The sequence below is a fragment of the Anastrepha obliqua genome, chromosome 1 (genome assembly GCF_027943255.1).
Source record: "Anastrepha obliqua isolate idAnaObli1 chromosome 1, idAnaObli1_1.0, whole genome shotgun sequence".
Lineage (NCBI taxonomy): Eukaryota > Metazoa > Arthropoda > Insecta > Diptera > Tephritidae > Anastrepha > Anastrepha obliqua.
In genome coordinates, this window is record NC_072892.1 from 165,577,693 (window position 1) to 165,595,183 (window position 17,491).

General features: G+C 36.9%; 1 protein-coding gene across 1 annotated transcript; it reads left to right on the forward strand.

Annotated features, from left to right (window-relative positions):
- The first annotated feature begins 15,933 nt into the window (after window positions 1-15,933).
- LOC129238344 (uncharacterized) lies at window positions 15,934-16,821 on the forward strand. Its single transcript, XM_054873374.1, has 3 exons — window positions 15,934-15,948; window positions 16,108-16,661; window positions 16,767-16,821. The coding sequence occupies exons 1-3, from the start codon at window positions 15,934-15,936 to the stop codon at window positions 16,819-16,821; spliced, it is 624 nt and encodes a 207-aa protein (XP_054729349.1).
- Window positions 16,822-17,491: the final 670 nt, after the last annotated feature.

Below are 17,491 nucleotides of genomic sequence, written 5' to 3' on the forward strand. Positions count from 1 at the left end.
TAGAAATTGACTTCGGTACAAGCGCTAATCCTTCTTTGACCCAGTTAAAAAGTTTTATAATTGAGTATTTACTGGGAGAGTCAAATTTCTTTCCAAATAATTTTGCCAGTTCGGAGAAAAAATCTTTTGTTTATTTGAGCTCACAGAGTTCGACTCCAGGAAGGTCTATAAAAAAACGAATAAAAATCGAATAAAAATTAGCTACCAAAATGCGCATAATTTTTGAACGAAATTTGATACTCCGTTTGAAAGACATTTCGGTAGCCACATTAACAGCTAATGAGTCAAGGCAGACTCACTTAAATTTTTTATGGAAGATAATACAAGGTGTCGCAAAATACATCAATTTTGTTTTTGAATAACTTTTTTACTAATTAAAAAAATGATTTGGAGTGTTTGAAATCATGATTTTTCGACTTGTGCTCACGCCGTCCGTAATAATATTAATATTCGTTTCGGGAAAAAGAAATCAATTATTTTCTCGGCAGATGCCTAGACTGTAGTGATCGATATTTCGTAAAGTATCGATCAAACAATTCAAATTTTAAACTCGTTGCCAAGGAGACATTTCACACTAAAACAATTCCTCTGCTGTTTTTTGTTTTTGTTCCATTCCGTTGAGTTACAGGGTGTTAACAATGGGAGTCAACAAAGAGAAAATGCGGTACTTTTTACATTTTTCTTTGATGAAGGCTAAAATGCAAGCCGGGCCACTTTTATGGTGCCAATAGTGTAACAGCTGATTACGTGCAATTTTGGTTACGTCGATTCCGTCCAGGTGTTTTTCATGTTAAAGATGAACCTCAACAGACGACGGGCCTTGTCGAAAATGTTGATAAAATCACAGAAATAATCGAAGTTGACCGGCAGTTTAGTAGTCATAGCGTTGCCCAGAAGTTAAAGATCGACCATAAAACAGATTCAAAATATTTGCGCAAAACTGAATTTAAAAAGAAGCTCGATGGTGTCACAGCAATTTACACCAAAAAACATAAAGCATCGAATTTCCATCTGCAATGCGTTGACCAAACGAATGAAATTTACCCATTTCTTAAATGGATGGTCTCGTGTGCATCGGGAGTGCTTCTGAGGCTGACAAAATCTCAGCTCTCGAACCTCGTGGGTTTTCTCACAGGACACTATGCATCCTTGACGGAGGAATCCGTTTATCTCCGTCCACAAGTGCCCACTCCTTGGGTAATCATTCCAACTTAACCTAACCCTAACGGATGGTGACTGGGAATGAAAAATGGGTCACACTCTACAATATTGCACCAAAACGATCGTAGTCAAAGCGTGATGAAGCAGCTCAAATGGTGGTCACTCACGGCCAGGAAGGTTCTACTGTGTATTTGGTGAGACTTCAAAGGAATCATTTATTCGCTTCCGTATGGTCAAATACTAAATTTTCTACTGTGAAGAGCTAAAACGTTTGAAGGTAGCGATTGACCAGAATTGGGCATAGGCTTACCACATCCCAAAAGCCAGCCAGCTTGACAATCACCTAAAATGAGCTTGATTTCAAAAAAATATCTTGATAATTAAAATAACGCATACGTATAAATGAGCAGAAAAACTGCTAAATTTTATTAAAAAAAAACAATAAAACATAACAAATTAGACAAAAACTTAAAAAAAAAACGTACTACAATTCAATATACGTCAAATAACATAAGCATCTTATAATTAATTCACTTTTAACTATATTAATTTTTCCACACATACTTTGTACTTTTAGTAACAGACTTAACTAGTTCTATTGCTTTAGGCGTTAGCAAAAAATTTTGATAATTTTTACAATTTTCATGAAAGTTTTGTCTTATTAACAATTTAGCCTTTATAAGGTCAAATGCCATTCTATTCCTTTCTTTAGAATATAAGCTGTTTAATGTAAAGAACTTTCTTTCTCAAAAATCATTACTAATTAGAATAGAAAAAAATAAATGAGATCAATTTAAATATATTTATCAAGTTATTTTTATCACATTTTTTGAAAAAGTAACATTTTTTGAAATCAAACACTTCTCGAAGACAGCAATATTCTGTATATAACATGTCATTATCAATAGAATTTGATATCTATAAAATTTTTGGAAGCTCTGCTAATGTATCTCATGACAAAAGCGATTACTTCAGATTTAAAACTGATATATGTTTGTAAATGGATTCATCTCCAAAATCATATCGTTGCTCCAAGTATGAAATACAATAGCATTTGTTAAAAATTGATTTGCTTCTAATTTGAATGCTTGAACATCATTGTTTGAAATATTTTTAAAAATACCCAAAACTCTACTTCCATAGAAACATTCCTTTCTTCGGCTTTGAAGACTATTTATAAGTTTACTCATTATGCTGTGAAATTCCATTATTGTACAAGAATCATTTTCAAGCGTTAGTATAGCTGATTGGAATTCATGCATTTCATTATGAATAAAATACAAATACGCCTCTGATATCCTTCAGAAATGCACTCCTCATCCGCATTATTTAGTTCAGTATCTGGCATTCCATATGATACAAATTTCCAGATTTCTTTTCTGCAGTTGTTTTTCCCCTTTTGCAAAAAGTCCCTTTTAACCGCAGGCCAAAAATGTAATAATCGGTCAATTGCAGGCAAAAGGGAAAGCCATCGGGTGGAAACATGCCGAAGTAGATGCTTGTATTCGATACATGTCAACACAAAACATTCCTTTAACTTTTCATTTGACAAAGCTGATGAGCTAAATTCATTGAAGGTTTGAATCACAATGCTTTCTACGTCGACAGATAAAGCATTTAATGCACTTTTGATGCAGTTATTTATTACATGGCAAATGCAATTTGCCTTTATAATTTTCTGGTTTACATCTTTAAGTTTTTCAAATACGGAATTATGAATACCGTAATTAACTGCCGCACTATCAGCACTGTATGCTGCAATTTGCTGAATGTTAAGGTTATTTTCAGTTGTTATTCTTACGATATTGCCAAAAATGTCTTTAGCAGCCTCTTTTGGGTCTTCATAAACATCTAAAATTTTCTGATGCAATCCTGTTTCAGCATCAAAATATTGAACGGCATATGGATACGTTTTCACGTTTCCAATATTTGATGCGTCCCTGCTTACCGAAAAGTAAAATCTTTCTTTTAATGCATCAGCTACTTTTTCTCGTGCGTATGGTGCCAATACGTTGCGTGTTATGGCTGCTGCTTTGGTATGGCCACAACTTATTTTATTAGCTATTCTACTGTCGCAAAATGTTGAAGAACTTAGTTTTAATTGACAGTCTAAGCTGTTATAACTAAGCCCGTGAACAACATTGTGAAAAACGCACATTAGTTCAGCCCTGGATAAGTGTGAATCCTCCTTTGAGTCTGCCGGCACAGTGAAGTTTACCATGCTGCGTGACAATTTTTGAGACAATGCTAATTTCATATGCCGTTTTGCTTGGGAATGTTTGCGTAATGCTCGACTTCCTTCATATTTCATAGAAATATAATTTATCATAATTTGCAAAATGCGGTATAATCATCTTTTTTTTAATCCATTTGCAATATTCTGCTTCTGCAATCCATCTATCGCAGAATGTTCCATTTTTGAAGTTCCGGCATCTTCGTTATTTTCCATGGTAAATGAACGGCGGCCGCCGTAGCCGAATGGGTTGGTGCGTGATTACCATTCGGAATTCACAGAGAGGTCGTTAGTTGGAATCTCGGTGAAAGCAAAATTAATAAAAACATTTTTCTAATAGCGGTCGCCCTTCGGCAGGCAATGGTAAACCTCCGAGTGTATTTCTGCCATGAAAAAGCTCTTCATAAAAATATCTGCCGTTCGGAATCGGCTTGAAACTGTAGGCCCCTCCATTTGTGGAACAACACCAAGACGCACACCACAAATAGGAGGAGGAGCTCGGCCAAACACCTAACAGAAGTGTACGCGCCAATTATTTATTTATTTAAATGAACGACACAAGGCTCATATATTGTAACAATATTCATTTAAATTCTTAAACGAATATAACATTAAACAATTTAAGTTAAGTATGCACATCAGAAAAATGTACGCTTAATCTCAATCAGCTGTTTAATGTTGTATTTTTTTAGTGATGGGCAAAAACAAGCAATAAGTCAATGATGAGTTAGGGGGGAAAAAATAAAAAGTGTTGATACTTTTTTGATTATCGATTACAATGAATTATTGATATTGGGAAAAAAATAAGAATTAGTTTTTGGGTTTGGTGTTTAACAAATGATGATACATATTTTTTAATATTGATTTTTTTTAATTTTAAAAATTAACTGGACAAATTATATTTAAACTTGACACTTGACAGGACTTAACAAATCTAGACAACCAAGCTCATTCCAGGCCATGTGGCAACCCTAATTGGGCAACAGAAGAGGTGTGTTCCATCTGGACAACGCAAGACTACACTCTGTAAAAACTCCGGGAACTTGGTTGGGAAGTTTCAATGCATCCACTATGTGGTCCGGACCTGGCACCAAGCGATTGTCACATTTTTCTCTCACTCCAAAACTTCCTGCGTGATGAGAAATTGGTATCAAGAGAAGATTGTGAAAATCGATAACTAGAATTTTTCGCCAGTAAGGACCAAGACTTCTATGAGAGACACATTATGAAGCTGCCTTTAAAATGGCAACGAATTATACAAAAAAACAGTGCATATTTGAATTTTATACAAATAGGTATAATGGATTTCTTTTTCCTTGAACTAATATATAATAAATCACTAAATATTTATGCTGACTCACATTCGCATGTGACGGATTAACATTTTTTAACTGTTTACACAAAATCTCTCATCATTTGAGTGGCGAAGTTTTACAACTTTTCTGCATTGTGTGGGCTAATGACTGAAACCCAATGTGTGCGCATTACAACTCCGCACCTTTTGCGAAGCAACAATTATCTGAATTTACTATAGATGGTCTTAATACCTAATAGTACACCCAATATTCCACTCTCATTTTATAAAACTCGCTCGGTCGACTAGTTCTTCGATTCGACGCAAAATTTCACTTCCATAATTTTTATATTCATATTTAAAAAAAAAAAAAAATAATTGGCGCGTGCACTTCTGTTAGGTGTTTGGCCGAGCTCCTCCTCCTATTTGTGGTGTGCGTCTTGGTGTTGTTCCACAAATGGAGGGACCTACAGTTTCAAGCCGACTCCGAACGGCAGATATTTTTATGAGGAGCTTTTTCATGGCAGAAATACACTCGGAGGTTTGCCATTGCCTGCCGAGGGGCGACCGCTATCAGAAAAATGTTTTTTATTAATTTTGCTTTCACCGAGATTCGAACTAACGACCTCTCTGTGAATTCCGAATGGTAATCACGCACCAACCCATTCGGCTACGGCGGCCACCACACCACATTCATATTTACATATATATTTTTTTATATTAATTTTCATAAGATTTTAGTTCCCAAATATTTTATTTTTGTTTATTTATTTATTTACATGAAATATAATTATAAATAATCTTAATAGAGAACCTCGGCAAACTAGCAGCACAGGCCTTCGGCACAGCTCGCAAAAATTATAGCAATACAAATACAATACTTAGCCAGCGCAGCCCGTGCAATCGGCAGTAAACTGATGCATAGTTTTAGGAGAGATTTAAGATTTGTTTGCAAAATGAATTTTAGAATGAACGCAGCGTAGACTTGCTATTGGCTTTTTGAAGGTGAAAAGAGAAGTTCGCGAAACAATGTAGCCATATTGCAATATACATAAGTGCGTGTGTGTGTGTACACACTTATTCATACGCATACAGCGCCGACGAGACAAAGCAAAATGGCGCAGCATCTGTTTTGTTGTAAATTTGGTTCGTTTTTCTGCAGTTTATAAATTATGCAGGTTTTTGCATTTGGTTGATGACCCTGCAGAGAAATCGAACGTTAGCTACTGATGAGGAATTCGAGGATTTCTCTTGACTCCCAAGACTAATTTGCATTCTCTTTTGCATATAAGCAACTAGTGCAATTTCTGAATTATGTTTTGTATTCAGTGGAAGGGGTTTTTTATATACCGTCAAACAACAATTTTTGGTTTTATAAATTTCAGGTGTAAATAGTGGTAAATTACCTTTTTTTTATTTGCTTAGCCAGTTTTTGCAATTCTCTTTTACTTCTACGAATTATTCCAACTAAAATAGTCAGTTTTTCTAATAATTTTAATCCCAGTGATGTGCGGGTAATTTGGTGTTTCACCGAGATTCGAACCTACGTTCTCTCTGTGAATTCCGAATGGTAGTCACGCACCCATTCGGGTTTTTTTTTTAATTTTGAAAAAAATTGTAATTGGATTCTCCCGGAAAAACTGCAGGACCATTTGCACTTAGTGCTCTATTATACATTTAGAAGAAGCTTTTGGGGATATGGAGAGAGAGGAACAACCGAAAACGAAGCCATAGTCCAAGAGGGTATTGAACACCTAGCTTTTTCATCAGCATTTCCTCGAACCATTACTCTACCGCAGAGAACTATTACAGAAAAGAATAGGCATTGCTGTGGACAGCGAAACCAACTAGGCTTAGCCACGTGTCTGAACTGAATATTGTTAGATCTCAAAGGCGACCCCAACGAATGTGTCCAGATCCTAAAATAAACTAATGCCGAAATGTGGGTCAGTGGAGACATATATATATATTTTTTTTCATGGGCCCCCTACACTTGTAACGGAAGCCGGCAAAAATGGCTTACTTGTTATCATCTTGCGGTGAAGGTATCGATGTAAATGAAACTACCGAAAAACCAGATATGATTACGTATTAGAATCAAACTAAAGGCGAAGTGGTTCAAATATGTTCTGTGATGTCTTGTAGTTGGGAGACGAATAAATGGCCTATGAGGTGATAAATATTGCATGTATTAATACTTAAAAAGGGTGGTTAAATTTTGAGGGCCGATGTTGAATGTGAACCACACCCAAAACGTCAAGCTTTTTTCTGCATTTCATTTGACATTTTTCAATATCAGACTAACTCAATTTGAATCATGGAAAGATACACAATCGAGCAATGGTCAGACTGGTGGCAGGAAATGGCAACAGTGAATGACCAATTTTCGAAGAAAATCATCTTCAGTGATGAGGCACATTTTCACCTCAGAGGATTCGTCAATAAGCAGAATTGCCACATTTGGGCGAATGATAATCCAGGAGGGATTGCCAAAAAATCAATGCACCCACAAAGAGTGCCTGTTTGGTGCGGTTTATGGGCCGGCGGCATCATTGGGCCGTTTTTTTTCCAAAATGAGACCGGTCAGGCAGTTACTGTGAATAGTGTTCAATATCGTGAGATGACAACGAACTTTTTATGGCCCGAATTGGAAGATATGGATGTGGACGATATGTGGTTTTAACAGGACGGTGCCACTGTCACACAGCTAACGAAACAATGGCTCTTTTGCGCGAAAAATTTGATGACCGAATAATCTCACGTCGCGGCGATGTCAATTTGCCGCCAAGATCATGTGATTTGACACCGTTGGACTTCTTTCTTTGGGGTTATTTTATAGAAAAGGTGTACTTCGATAAGCCAGCAACAATTCAAGAGCTAAAGAATGAGATAATTCGGCACATTAACGGTATAGAACTTCAATTATGCCTCAACGTCATCGAAAATGTGGACCATCTGATGCAGGTGTGCCGCAGAGACCGCGGCGGCCATTTGGCCAATATTTTGTTGCATACGTAAGCCGTAAGAATATTATCATAATAAAGAGAAATGACAATAATTTTCTACACAAACTGTATTTTATTCAAATTCAACACCGGCCCTTGAAACTTAGCCACCCTTTTTTATATACTGTCACAATATCAGTAGCAAAGGTGGCGAGGTTCCAAGTCGCAAAAAAAGAAAGAGGTTATGAAAATATATCAACTTAAGTGTAGCCGAACGATACTATCAATTTAAGGGATGATAAAACTGAGGAGCTAACGGGTGATTTTTTAGCTATTATCTTTTTAAGCAGTTGGTTTAAACAGCTGACGCACTTTTCGTGTTTTGTTTCACTGTCAAACATCTTCAGTTTGGTCTATAATTTAACCATGAATCGTCTTATAAACGAACAACGCTTGCAAATCATTGAATTTTATTATAAAAATGCGTGTTCTGTGAAGAAAGTTTAAAGTCGAAAAATTGTGTTCAGCGACGAAGCTCATTTTTGGATCAATGGGTACGTAAATAAGCAGAATTGCCAATTTTGGAGTGAAGATCAGCCAGAAGAATTGCAAGAGCTACCAATGTATCCAGAAAAGGTCACAGTTTGATGCGGGTTATGGGCTGGAGGTATCATTGGACCCTACTTCTTCAAAGGTGCTGTGAATCGTTACAACTTTGTTTTGTCCAAAATGCAAGAGCTTGACTTGCATGACATGTGGTTTCAGCAAGACTGCGCCACATGCCACACAGCACGCGTAACAATGGACTTGTTGAGAGGCGAGTTCGGTGATCATTTTATTTCACGTTCGGAACCTGTCAATTGGCCACCCAGATACCCCGATCGTGCGAAATAACGCCTTTAGATTATTTTTTGTGGGGCTATGTTAAAGCTCATGTCTTCCTTCATCAAGACAAGCCTGCTTCAATTACGGCATTGGAAGACAATACTAAAGCATTTATATGTGAGATACCGGCCGAAACATTGGAAAGAGTATCCCAAAATTGGACTAAGCGGATGGACCATTTGAAGCGCAGTCGCGGTCAACATTTGCATGAAATAATCTTCAAACATTCAATTATATGGACTGTACTGTCGATTTAAATAAACATTTCATGCATTTTTTTTTAATTTTACGAGTGTTTTTTTTTAAACTTTCCTATAACTCTTAAAAAATCACCCTTTAGAAATGTGATCCACTTTTTGGCAAAAATCAGTAGTTTAGTAGTAAATAAAAATTTCAAATATGTTTTATTAGTGCAATTCACAAGTAACGGCAGAAAATCTGGAATAACAAACAAAGCTTACAAATGAAAATATGATGAAATTTAAATCCAAATTCTTTTAATCAATTACATTTTGTGTTTTATTTAAATACTCTGATGTCTTCGTGTTTGTCTTTCAATTGATTGATTACAAAAACAATTGCCGAAGTAAAAGAAAAGTTAAATCTTGGAGTTGACTAAGCAGTAGTCGTCTAAAAAAGGACCATTTAAGGAGAGAGTTGGGTGTATGGCCTTTATTATAGAAAAAAAATTATATTTTTATAAAATGCAATTGAATTTAAAAAACAAAAAAGTAAATAGTTAAAACTGTTCAATATGATATATTTATATATATATATATGTATATAAATTACGTTCACACACTTTTTGGGTCTTTTGCGTTCTCCTACTTGGGGTATGTGTCTTGATGTTTTTCCCCAAATGGAAGGACGTACAGTTTAACGCCGCCTCCGCGCGGCAGATGAGGAGCTTTGTCTATATATTAAACTTTCATAATTTTATCTTCAACACTATTCGTCTAATCTTCATAGCATGCATTCGTCACGCTTTAATTTTATTGACTTACATATATTTTTTTTTTGAACACGAGAAAATAGCAAATTTATAAAAATAAGTTAGTGATTTATTTGTTAGTTATTTAGATGCATTATATGATTTTTGTAGTAGTATGAATTACATTTTTGTATAAAATAAATTAAAATTAAAAAATAAATAAGTAAATAGTCACAACTTATCAATGTGTGGAGTACACTTCCCTTTGACGCTGACAGTTTGTACGTACACATAAAGGGTGATCAGATTGGAGGTACTTTTCTTAATTTTTGTCAAATCAGGCGTGACTACTGTCAAATTAAATATAAAATTTTATTTAGAATTCATTAAAATTTAACCATGGAAATATTTACGCTTCAAAAAACTTTACAAATCGTAAAACTGTTTTACGAAACTTGACGCTCTGTGAAATATGTTCATTGCGCGCTCAGACCAAGATGGGATATAAGTACACAAGCGTCGTACCCAACGCTCTATTCGGCAAACCATCGGCAAAATAGAGAATAATTTTACATTACTGGATGATACTCGACCGATTAGATGAACGTCCGAAAATGAAAATAATATCCCGCCTGTAAATGAGAGTTTTGCCGAGGACCCAGTGTAATCGATTCGGCGACGCTCTCAAAAACTTGGCCTACTTTATGGCACTACTTGGGACATTTTTCGCAAAGATCATAGTTTGTAAGCGTATAAAATACAGCTAGTCCAAGATTTAGAGCCGGTCGATCTTCCAAAGCCTTATTCTTTTAGTCGTTGGGCTCTTGAAACACTTCACATTTGGGGTGAAGAGCAACCCAAAGACACTCAAGAACAACCATTACATCCATTGAAAACAACTGTTTGGTGCGGCCTATGAGCTGGAGGAATCATCGGTCCATATTTCTTCAATAGGCGAATTGACTAGCACCAATGTAATAGTGAATAGCGAACGCTATCGCTGCATGATAACCAATTTTTTGAAACCGGAAATTGAAGCTCGTGATCTCAAAAACATTTGGTCCCAACAAGACGGCCATTGCGACTACTGGCCATACAGCCCGTGAAACAATGCATTTGCTGCGTCGTCGTTTCGCAATTCGGTAAGCAATTTATTTCTCGTCTTTGACCAGTTGATTTGTCACCAAAATCGTGTGATATACCACCTTTGAACTTTTATTTATGGGGGTATGTAAAGTTTGAATGCTTTGTGGATAAACCAGTTTCGCTAGAGGTATCGGAAGCCAACATTACTGAAATTATTCACGAGATACCAACCGAAGTCCTCCAGTGAGTCATTCAAAATTGCAGTTGCGGCCAACATTTGAAAAGGATTCTTCTTCTTAATTGGTGCGATAACCATTACTGAGCGCCATTCACTTGGGGTGGACAAGACGACTCTTCTAAAAGGTTTTTCAATAAGGGCGGGTAGATGTTGAAATGGAATAAAATGGCATTTGATGTGTGGCACGTAGCGCCGACCTGCTGGAACCACATGTCGTCTAGGTCCATATGGTTCAATATGGGCCATAGGAAATTGGAAGGGCCACCACGCCTACCGAAAAATGGGCGCAATGCGCGCAACGTTTGCGTTAATGAACACTCATTTTGATAATAAAGTTTTATCATTTCAACGTGCTGTTCAATCGTGTAACTTGCCATGATGATTTAGTATAAACAGCTGAATAATAAACAAAAGATTTGACAAATGTGACCAAAACCAAATGGCTGCCACAGCGCGCCAAAATCGACCCGCGCCAATTGAAAACCCCTTTACGTATGGTTCTAGCAGCTCACAACTTTTGGGATTAGCCCAATTATCTTCTGGGTAGCTCCGAGCACTCGTTCGAGAATGAGTCAACGTGAGAAGGCGAAGCATCCCAGGATAGCACGTAAAAATTCTCCCCAATGAAAACAGCAACAAAGTCTCGGATGAGAACTTCCTGTACTTTGAAAGGGATTATTTTTAAAAAATAAATGTCATGAGTAGTTCTCCTAAAAAGAATAAAGATTGCACAATGAATTTGAGTTTTCGGTTTATTACAATTTCAAATCCGATATCTCTAAATTCATCACCCTTCATTTAGCTTGGGTTTGTCAAAGGTAGATTTTTGCCTTTTTTTAATTTCATTGCTTTAGGGAGTGATCTTATTTAGAACAATAATGGCAATGTGATCTAGAAGTCGGCCTCTACAAGAAAGTGATGTGGAACTTTTGTTATCTGATTTGAATGACGAAGTAATTGAATTTGATGACGATGGAAGACGAATCTACCCTATGATCAGAAAGTACCGGGAATCTTTAATCTTAAAAGAACCACGCACGTGGGAACCGGTCCATATTTTTTTCTTCTGTTGGCAGGACTGAAAGATATACATCTGTCACTTTTTAGCCCTCTCGGATCATTAATGCCTACCTGGCTGTCCGGAAATGTGCGCAAACAATTCTTGGGTTTTGTATCATCATGCAAGACGCCATCGGTGCGCCCAAATTGTGCTAGATTATTTGACCAACACCAAGTAAATAGCATCGTGTAAGCACCGTATTCACCTGATATGGACCCGTGCGACTTGTTTTTGTTTCCTAAGTTGAAGTTACCACTTCGGGGAAGGAGATTTTTAGTCGATAGAGGAGATCAAAGAGAGTGCGACGAAGCAGCTGAATGCCATCCTTTCATTGGCCTACCAGTGGTGCATGGAGGACTGGGTTAAACGTTGGCACATGTGTGTTGCTTCTGACGGGTCAAATTTTCAAGGAGATAAAATAAATTTGCCTGAGATTTAACTCTGTTTTGTTTTATTTAAACATTCCCGGTACTTTCAGATCATAGGGTAGACTTGTCAATATATGGCGTACACTTGCTTTTGGCATTGACGGTGTATGCAAAAAGAAATACGCGAACTACACACTGGGATAAATTTCAAGCGATCAATTTTTTAGATCTGCAGGAATTCGTTGAGTAAAATCGGCGCTGCTAAAATACAGCGAAGGGCGTATATGGGAACTTCCTTTTGAACTTTTGCATTTACTTTTAAAAGATATTCATCAATAACGTCACGCCATACAGATGCTATTTAGTCTTATTATAACTGCGCTGGCGATTGTAGATGCAAATAATTTGGTATTTTAATAAAAGTTGATAAAGTTTACAAATTAAATTAAAAATTACGCTATTTAAGCAAGGACTTTCTGTCGTATTGAGCTTCAAAGTTTCGTAACGTCACGCCATATTGTAAGTAATTTTCTCGATAGGTGATGGCTTTTTCTGAATTATAATTCAATCATGTCTTATGTAGATGGATTCTTCGAGTAACTGTAAAAAATTCTCAAAGTGCTATAGGGAAAAACTAAAAATTGACCCACTGAGGCTGGAGAGAAGCCGTTTAAAAGCAAAAGAGAGGGCATCAAAGAACAGAAAAAGGTTAGAATCCAGCAAGCATAAAAGTGATGCAATAAGAAAAGAAAATTGTAAAATACAACAAGCATTTCGCCTGAGAAAGAAAAATGAATGTGCCAAAGAATATAGCCCAGAAGCCAATCAGCCCTATAAATGCAGGCAAACCATAGGAAAGGCATTAAAAAAAGCCAAAACTGCTTTGCCGGCCGACCCACAGAAAAGAAGGTATATTGTTGATTTGTTATACAAAAAATGTGGTACATTATCATTGAAGAACGAATCTAAATCGGCAATACAAGAAAAAAAAACAGTTTGTCGTAGACTTTTACTCAAGAAATGATATTAGTGTCCAAGCCGCAGGTAGAAAGGACACATTGATTGTCGATGGGGAAGTAGTGGCCAAGCGTTTTATGGTGCTATGTGTTGCTGAGTCGTAGAAACTCTACAAATTGGAGAAAACAACTAACCTCGTTAGCAAGTCTGCATTTTACGAATTGCGGCCAAAACATGTGCAACTATCATGCAAGATACCATATAATATGTGTGTTTGTAAGCATCACGCCAATTTTGCATTTGTTTTGAAAAGCAGTGCGGATTTTATAAAATCTTTTTCATCCAACTTTGAAAAATTTCTCGAATCTGCTTATTGCAACATTAAAAACGAAAAATGTATGATGCACAAGTGCAAACATTGTGTTCAGGATGTAAGAAATGAATTAGTACCCTTAAAATATTGGCCATTGATGGATGAATCTGTTAAATGGAAACATTGGCGCAAAGTTGAAGACCGCATTGCTTTGACATACACCGAAGGATCTTTGTCTGATCTTTTGTACGAACTAGATGCCCAGTTACCTTTGTTTAAACGCCACTTTATTATTAAACGTTCCCAACAAAACTATTTCGAAAGTAAAAAAAATGACATTAGCTCCGACGATCTAATTCTTCAAATTGACTTCGCAGAGAATTATAGCTACCGTCAAGTTATTTTCACTTGCGTTGCTTGGCTGGTTGGCGAAGTAAAATCGTACTCTATAATCAGTGACAAACTCACTCACAATAAATTCGATGTGTGCTGTTTTTTAACAAAACTTGTAGACATAATCAAAAAAGAACGTGGGCAATTTCAAAATATTTATATTTTTTCGGATGGAAGTAGCTCTCAGTTTAAAAATAAGTATACTGCGCGAAGCCTGCCAGATTTTGTTTTTGAGTTTGGTTGCAAAGTCTTAGAGTGGAATTATTTTGCAACTTCTCTTGGTAAAGGTGCGGTCGATGGGGTAGGAGCAACGATAAAACGAAAAGTTTGGCAGGTAACAAAAACGAAAAATATTTTATAATTTTGGATACTGCAGTTTCTTTTTACCAATGTGCTCGAAATCATATATTTGGAGTTAACTTAGTTTACATTCCCACACAGCATATAGAAGAGTTTTCTGTTTTGCTAATAGAAAAGTGGAATGAGTTGCCGAAAATTTCTGTTTTCACATAAAAGTGTTGTATAATAATAAAATTAACTTGGAATATTTAAATAAACAAAATCGTAATTTGAAATAAAATTCATGCTTTATTTTTAAACGTCAAAAGTTATGTGCCAATTTATTTGGTTTATTTTCTCAAAACATCAAAATCACAGCGCTAACCCGAATTGAGTATCTACATACACCCCTTCTATTTGAAATTTCTACAATAAATGTAAAAATTGGTATATCAACAAAAAAAAATAATTTATATAAATTTCAGTAACATAAAGTCAGGTAACGTCACGCCAGAGACTTTGTGTGGTAAAAAAAACCGAAACCATTTTTTTAAGATAGGAAATTGGAATGTGAACCTTAAATATTTAAATATCCTGACAAAAAGTTTCACTCGAATAGTTCTACAAAATTCGAAGAATTATGCTTTTTCAAAATTCAAGATAAGGGGGACTTCCGTGTTTTGTAACGTCACGCCAGCCTATATATTAGCTTATATTATTTATTGTTGTTAATAAATTTCGGTAACTTGTTTACTAAAATAAAAACCCCTTTATTAAAGTGCAACTATTCATATAAAATGTTTCGAAATGTTAAGTAAAGCATTTTTTTTTTTTTGACATTTAGTCATACAAATGTCACGTCACGCCACTTTGGAAATACCCATATCCAGATGTTAGAAATAAACAAACTGCAGCCCATCAAATATTTTGTAGGGGGATTCACAGCCTATTGTGTCTTCCGATGGTTAATGAATAGAAGCCTGTTTGTTATGCATACAACTCTATAATTCTGGGCTGGTACAATTCAACTTCTATTAAAATTCAACTGGCACAATTCTAGTCACTCTCGAATTACTTGTAGAGCGACTGCTTCTGTCGAGTTATAGTTCATTAACATAAAGGTTTGCTGAATATTTTAACTTTTGACTGTAGAGCGTATACATATGCAATATACACCACCAATACATATGCAGATACACGCATGCACTGCGCACGTGGGAAGCAGTTTGCGTGAAGTTGTTGGCAGCAGCGATGTCGCCGTGACCTCAACTGTGAATAGAGATGAAGTTCAATTTTTTTATTGAATCTTGTAGGCTATAACTCACTTTTTCACGTTTCAGTAGATAATGTTTTTGGACTGCGGCTGACAAAACTTTTAATAAAAATATGCATGAAGGAAAAAAATGCATTGGCGGAGTTCGTAGGCCTAATTGCGGCCGCATTTAAAATGCAATTTCGTAATATCTGAACGAATTAAAAAAAGTGATAATAAAACACTCAACAGTAATTCGATGATTGCCATGAATCGATGATACCCGCATGTTGACTTTGATTTAGCTAACATCGTTCGTGCGATTGGACTTGATTAGAGCTGCATTTGAAGTTAGATGGAACAAGTTTTTGCTCTGGGGAAGATGCAAATTGCAGCATTTTGTGCTGAAGAAGTGCGTAGGTCCATTGTGGTAGGGCGTATAAAAACGGCATGTAATGCCTTTGTTAGGACACAAACAGTTCGGTACTCATTCAGTGAACGTTCGCTCAGTGCACATAAACTTTGCTCCAAACCTAAAATGCGTGTGATTGTGGTGAGTGGCTGGCGCATGTAACTTCAACAAGGATAAACATTTTAGTGATTTTATATTTTATACAGTGATTTTATATTTTATACAGTGATTTCATTTCCACGAAATGGCTTCAGATAAATTTGAAAATAAGCGTTGAATAATTTTTCTTTCGCCTTGCAGGTGCTTTGCTTGATTGCTGTCGCTGCAGCTCAATACGAATACGCACAGAATTCGCAACCTCAAACTAGTGCTGCTCAACTCTCCGAACCCATTCAACCGGCAAGCGAATACAACAAAGAATTCTATACTTACTCTGCTCCTCCCGCAAACGAATTCGAAGAAGCCCATGCATCACCAATCTCCGTAAAGAAGAGTTTGCGCGTTCTCTTCATCAAGGCACCTGAAAGCACCGCAATCGAGAATGCTGCTTTGCAATTGGCCCAGTCCGCTGCTGAAGATCGCACTGCCATCTATGTGCTTACGAAGCAAGCGGACATCGGTGCATTGGCCAGCAAATTGAATGTGCAACAGAGCAATGCCCACAAGCCCGAAGTGCATTTCGTCAAATACAGGACATCCGCTGATGCTGAGAATGCCCAACGTGCTATCCAATCGCAATACGATTCGTTGCCTGGTGCCTCGAGCAGCCACGATGCCGGATCTGCGCCAGTATTGAACTTTGCCAGCCAAGCTGCACCCGCTCCTGCTGCCGCTGCCGCTGCTCCAGCTCCAGCTCCTGCTCCAATTGCAGCTCCTGCTCCAATTGCAGCTCCAGCTCCAGTTGCAGCTCCTGCCGCTCGCGCAGCCCACGCAGCAGCAGCCGCGCCTGCCGCCAACTACAATCAATACCAACCACCAGCACAAGCGTATTTGCCACCTGCCAGAAGGCTGTGAGCTGCATGAGTGATATTTAGCGTGATACCGTGATTAACGATTGATTAGTTTTAAATTTGCGCTCATTTTCGATTTTCGATTTTTACTTTTTGTTCATCGTACTTATTTTTTTCTTCCCTTATTGATTGTCCATATCATCAGTATCAGCTGTATAGAGGTAAAATATTACATGCACTCTTACATACAATAAATATATAAGTAGATATGCATTAAAATATTCTAGTATTTTATGCCTTAATAAATTCCTTTGCGATGAAAGCGCTTCTCCCAATTCCCTCAGGTTACCGAAATTATCCGTAAAACAACGAGTGCCCTAAGTGCTTTGCATGCCCAGAATTCGACAGTGAACACCAAAATTTTAATCATCGAAAATCACTTTATTGTTTTTCAAAATATTCTCCATGAAGATCTATACACTTTTGCATGCGTTTGAACCAATTGTCGAAGCACTTTTGCCACTCTGAATGAGGTACCTCCAAAACATGCATTCTGAATGCCACAACCGCTTCTTCAGGTGTCGAAAAACGTTGACCTCTCAGTTTGTCTTCTTTTACGTACGGGAATAAAAAGAAGTCATTCGGTGCCAAGTCAGGACTATACCATGGACTATACGGATGACCCATTAATTCGATGTTTTGGGTGCTCAAAAATGCAGTTGTTTGAGCCGATG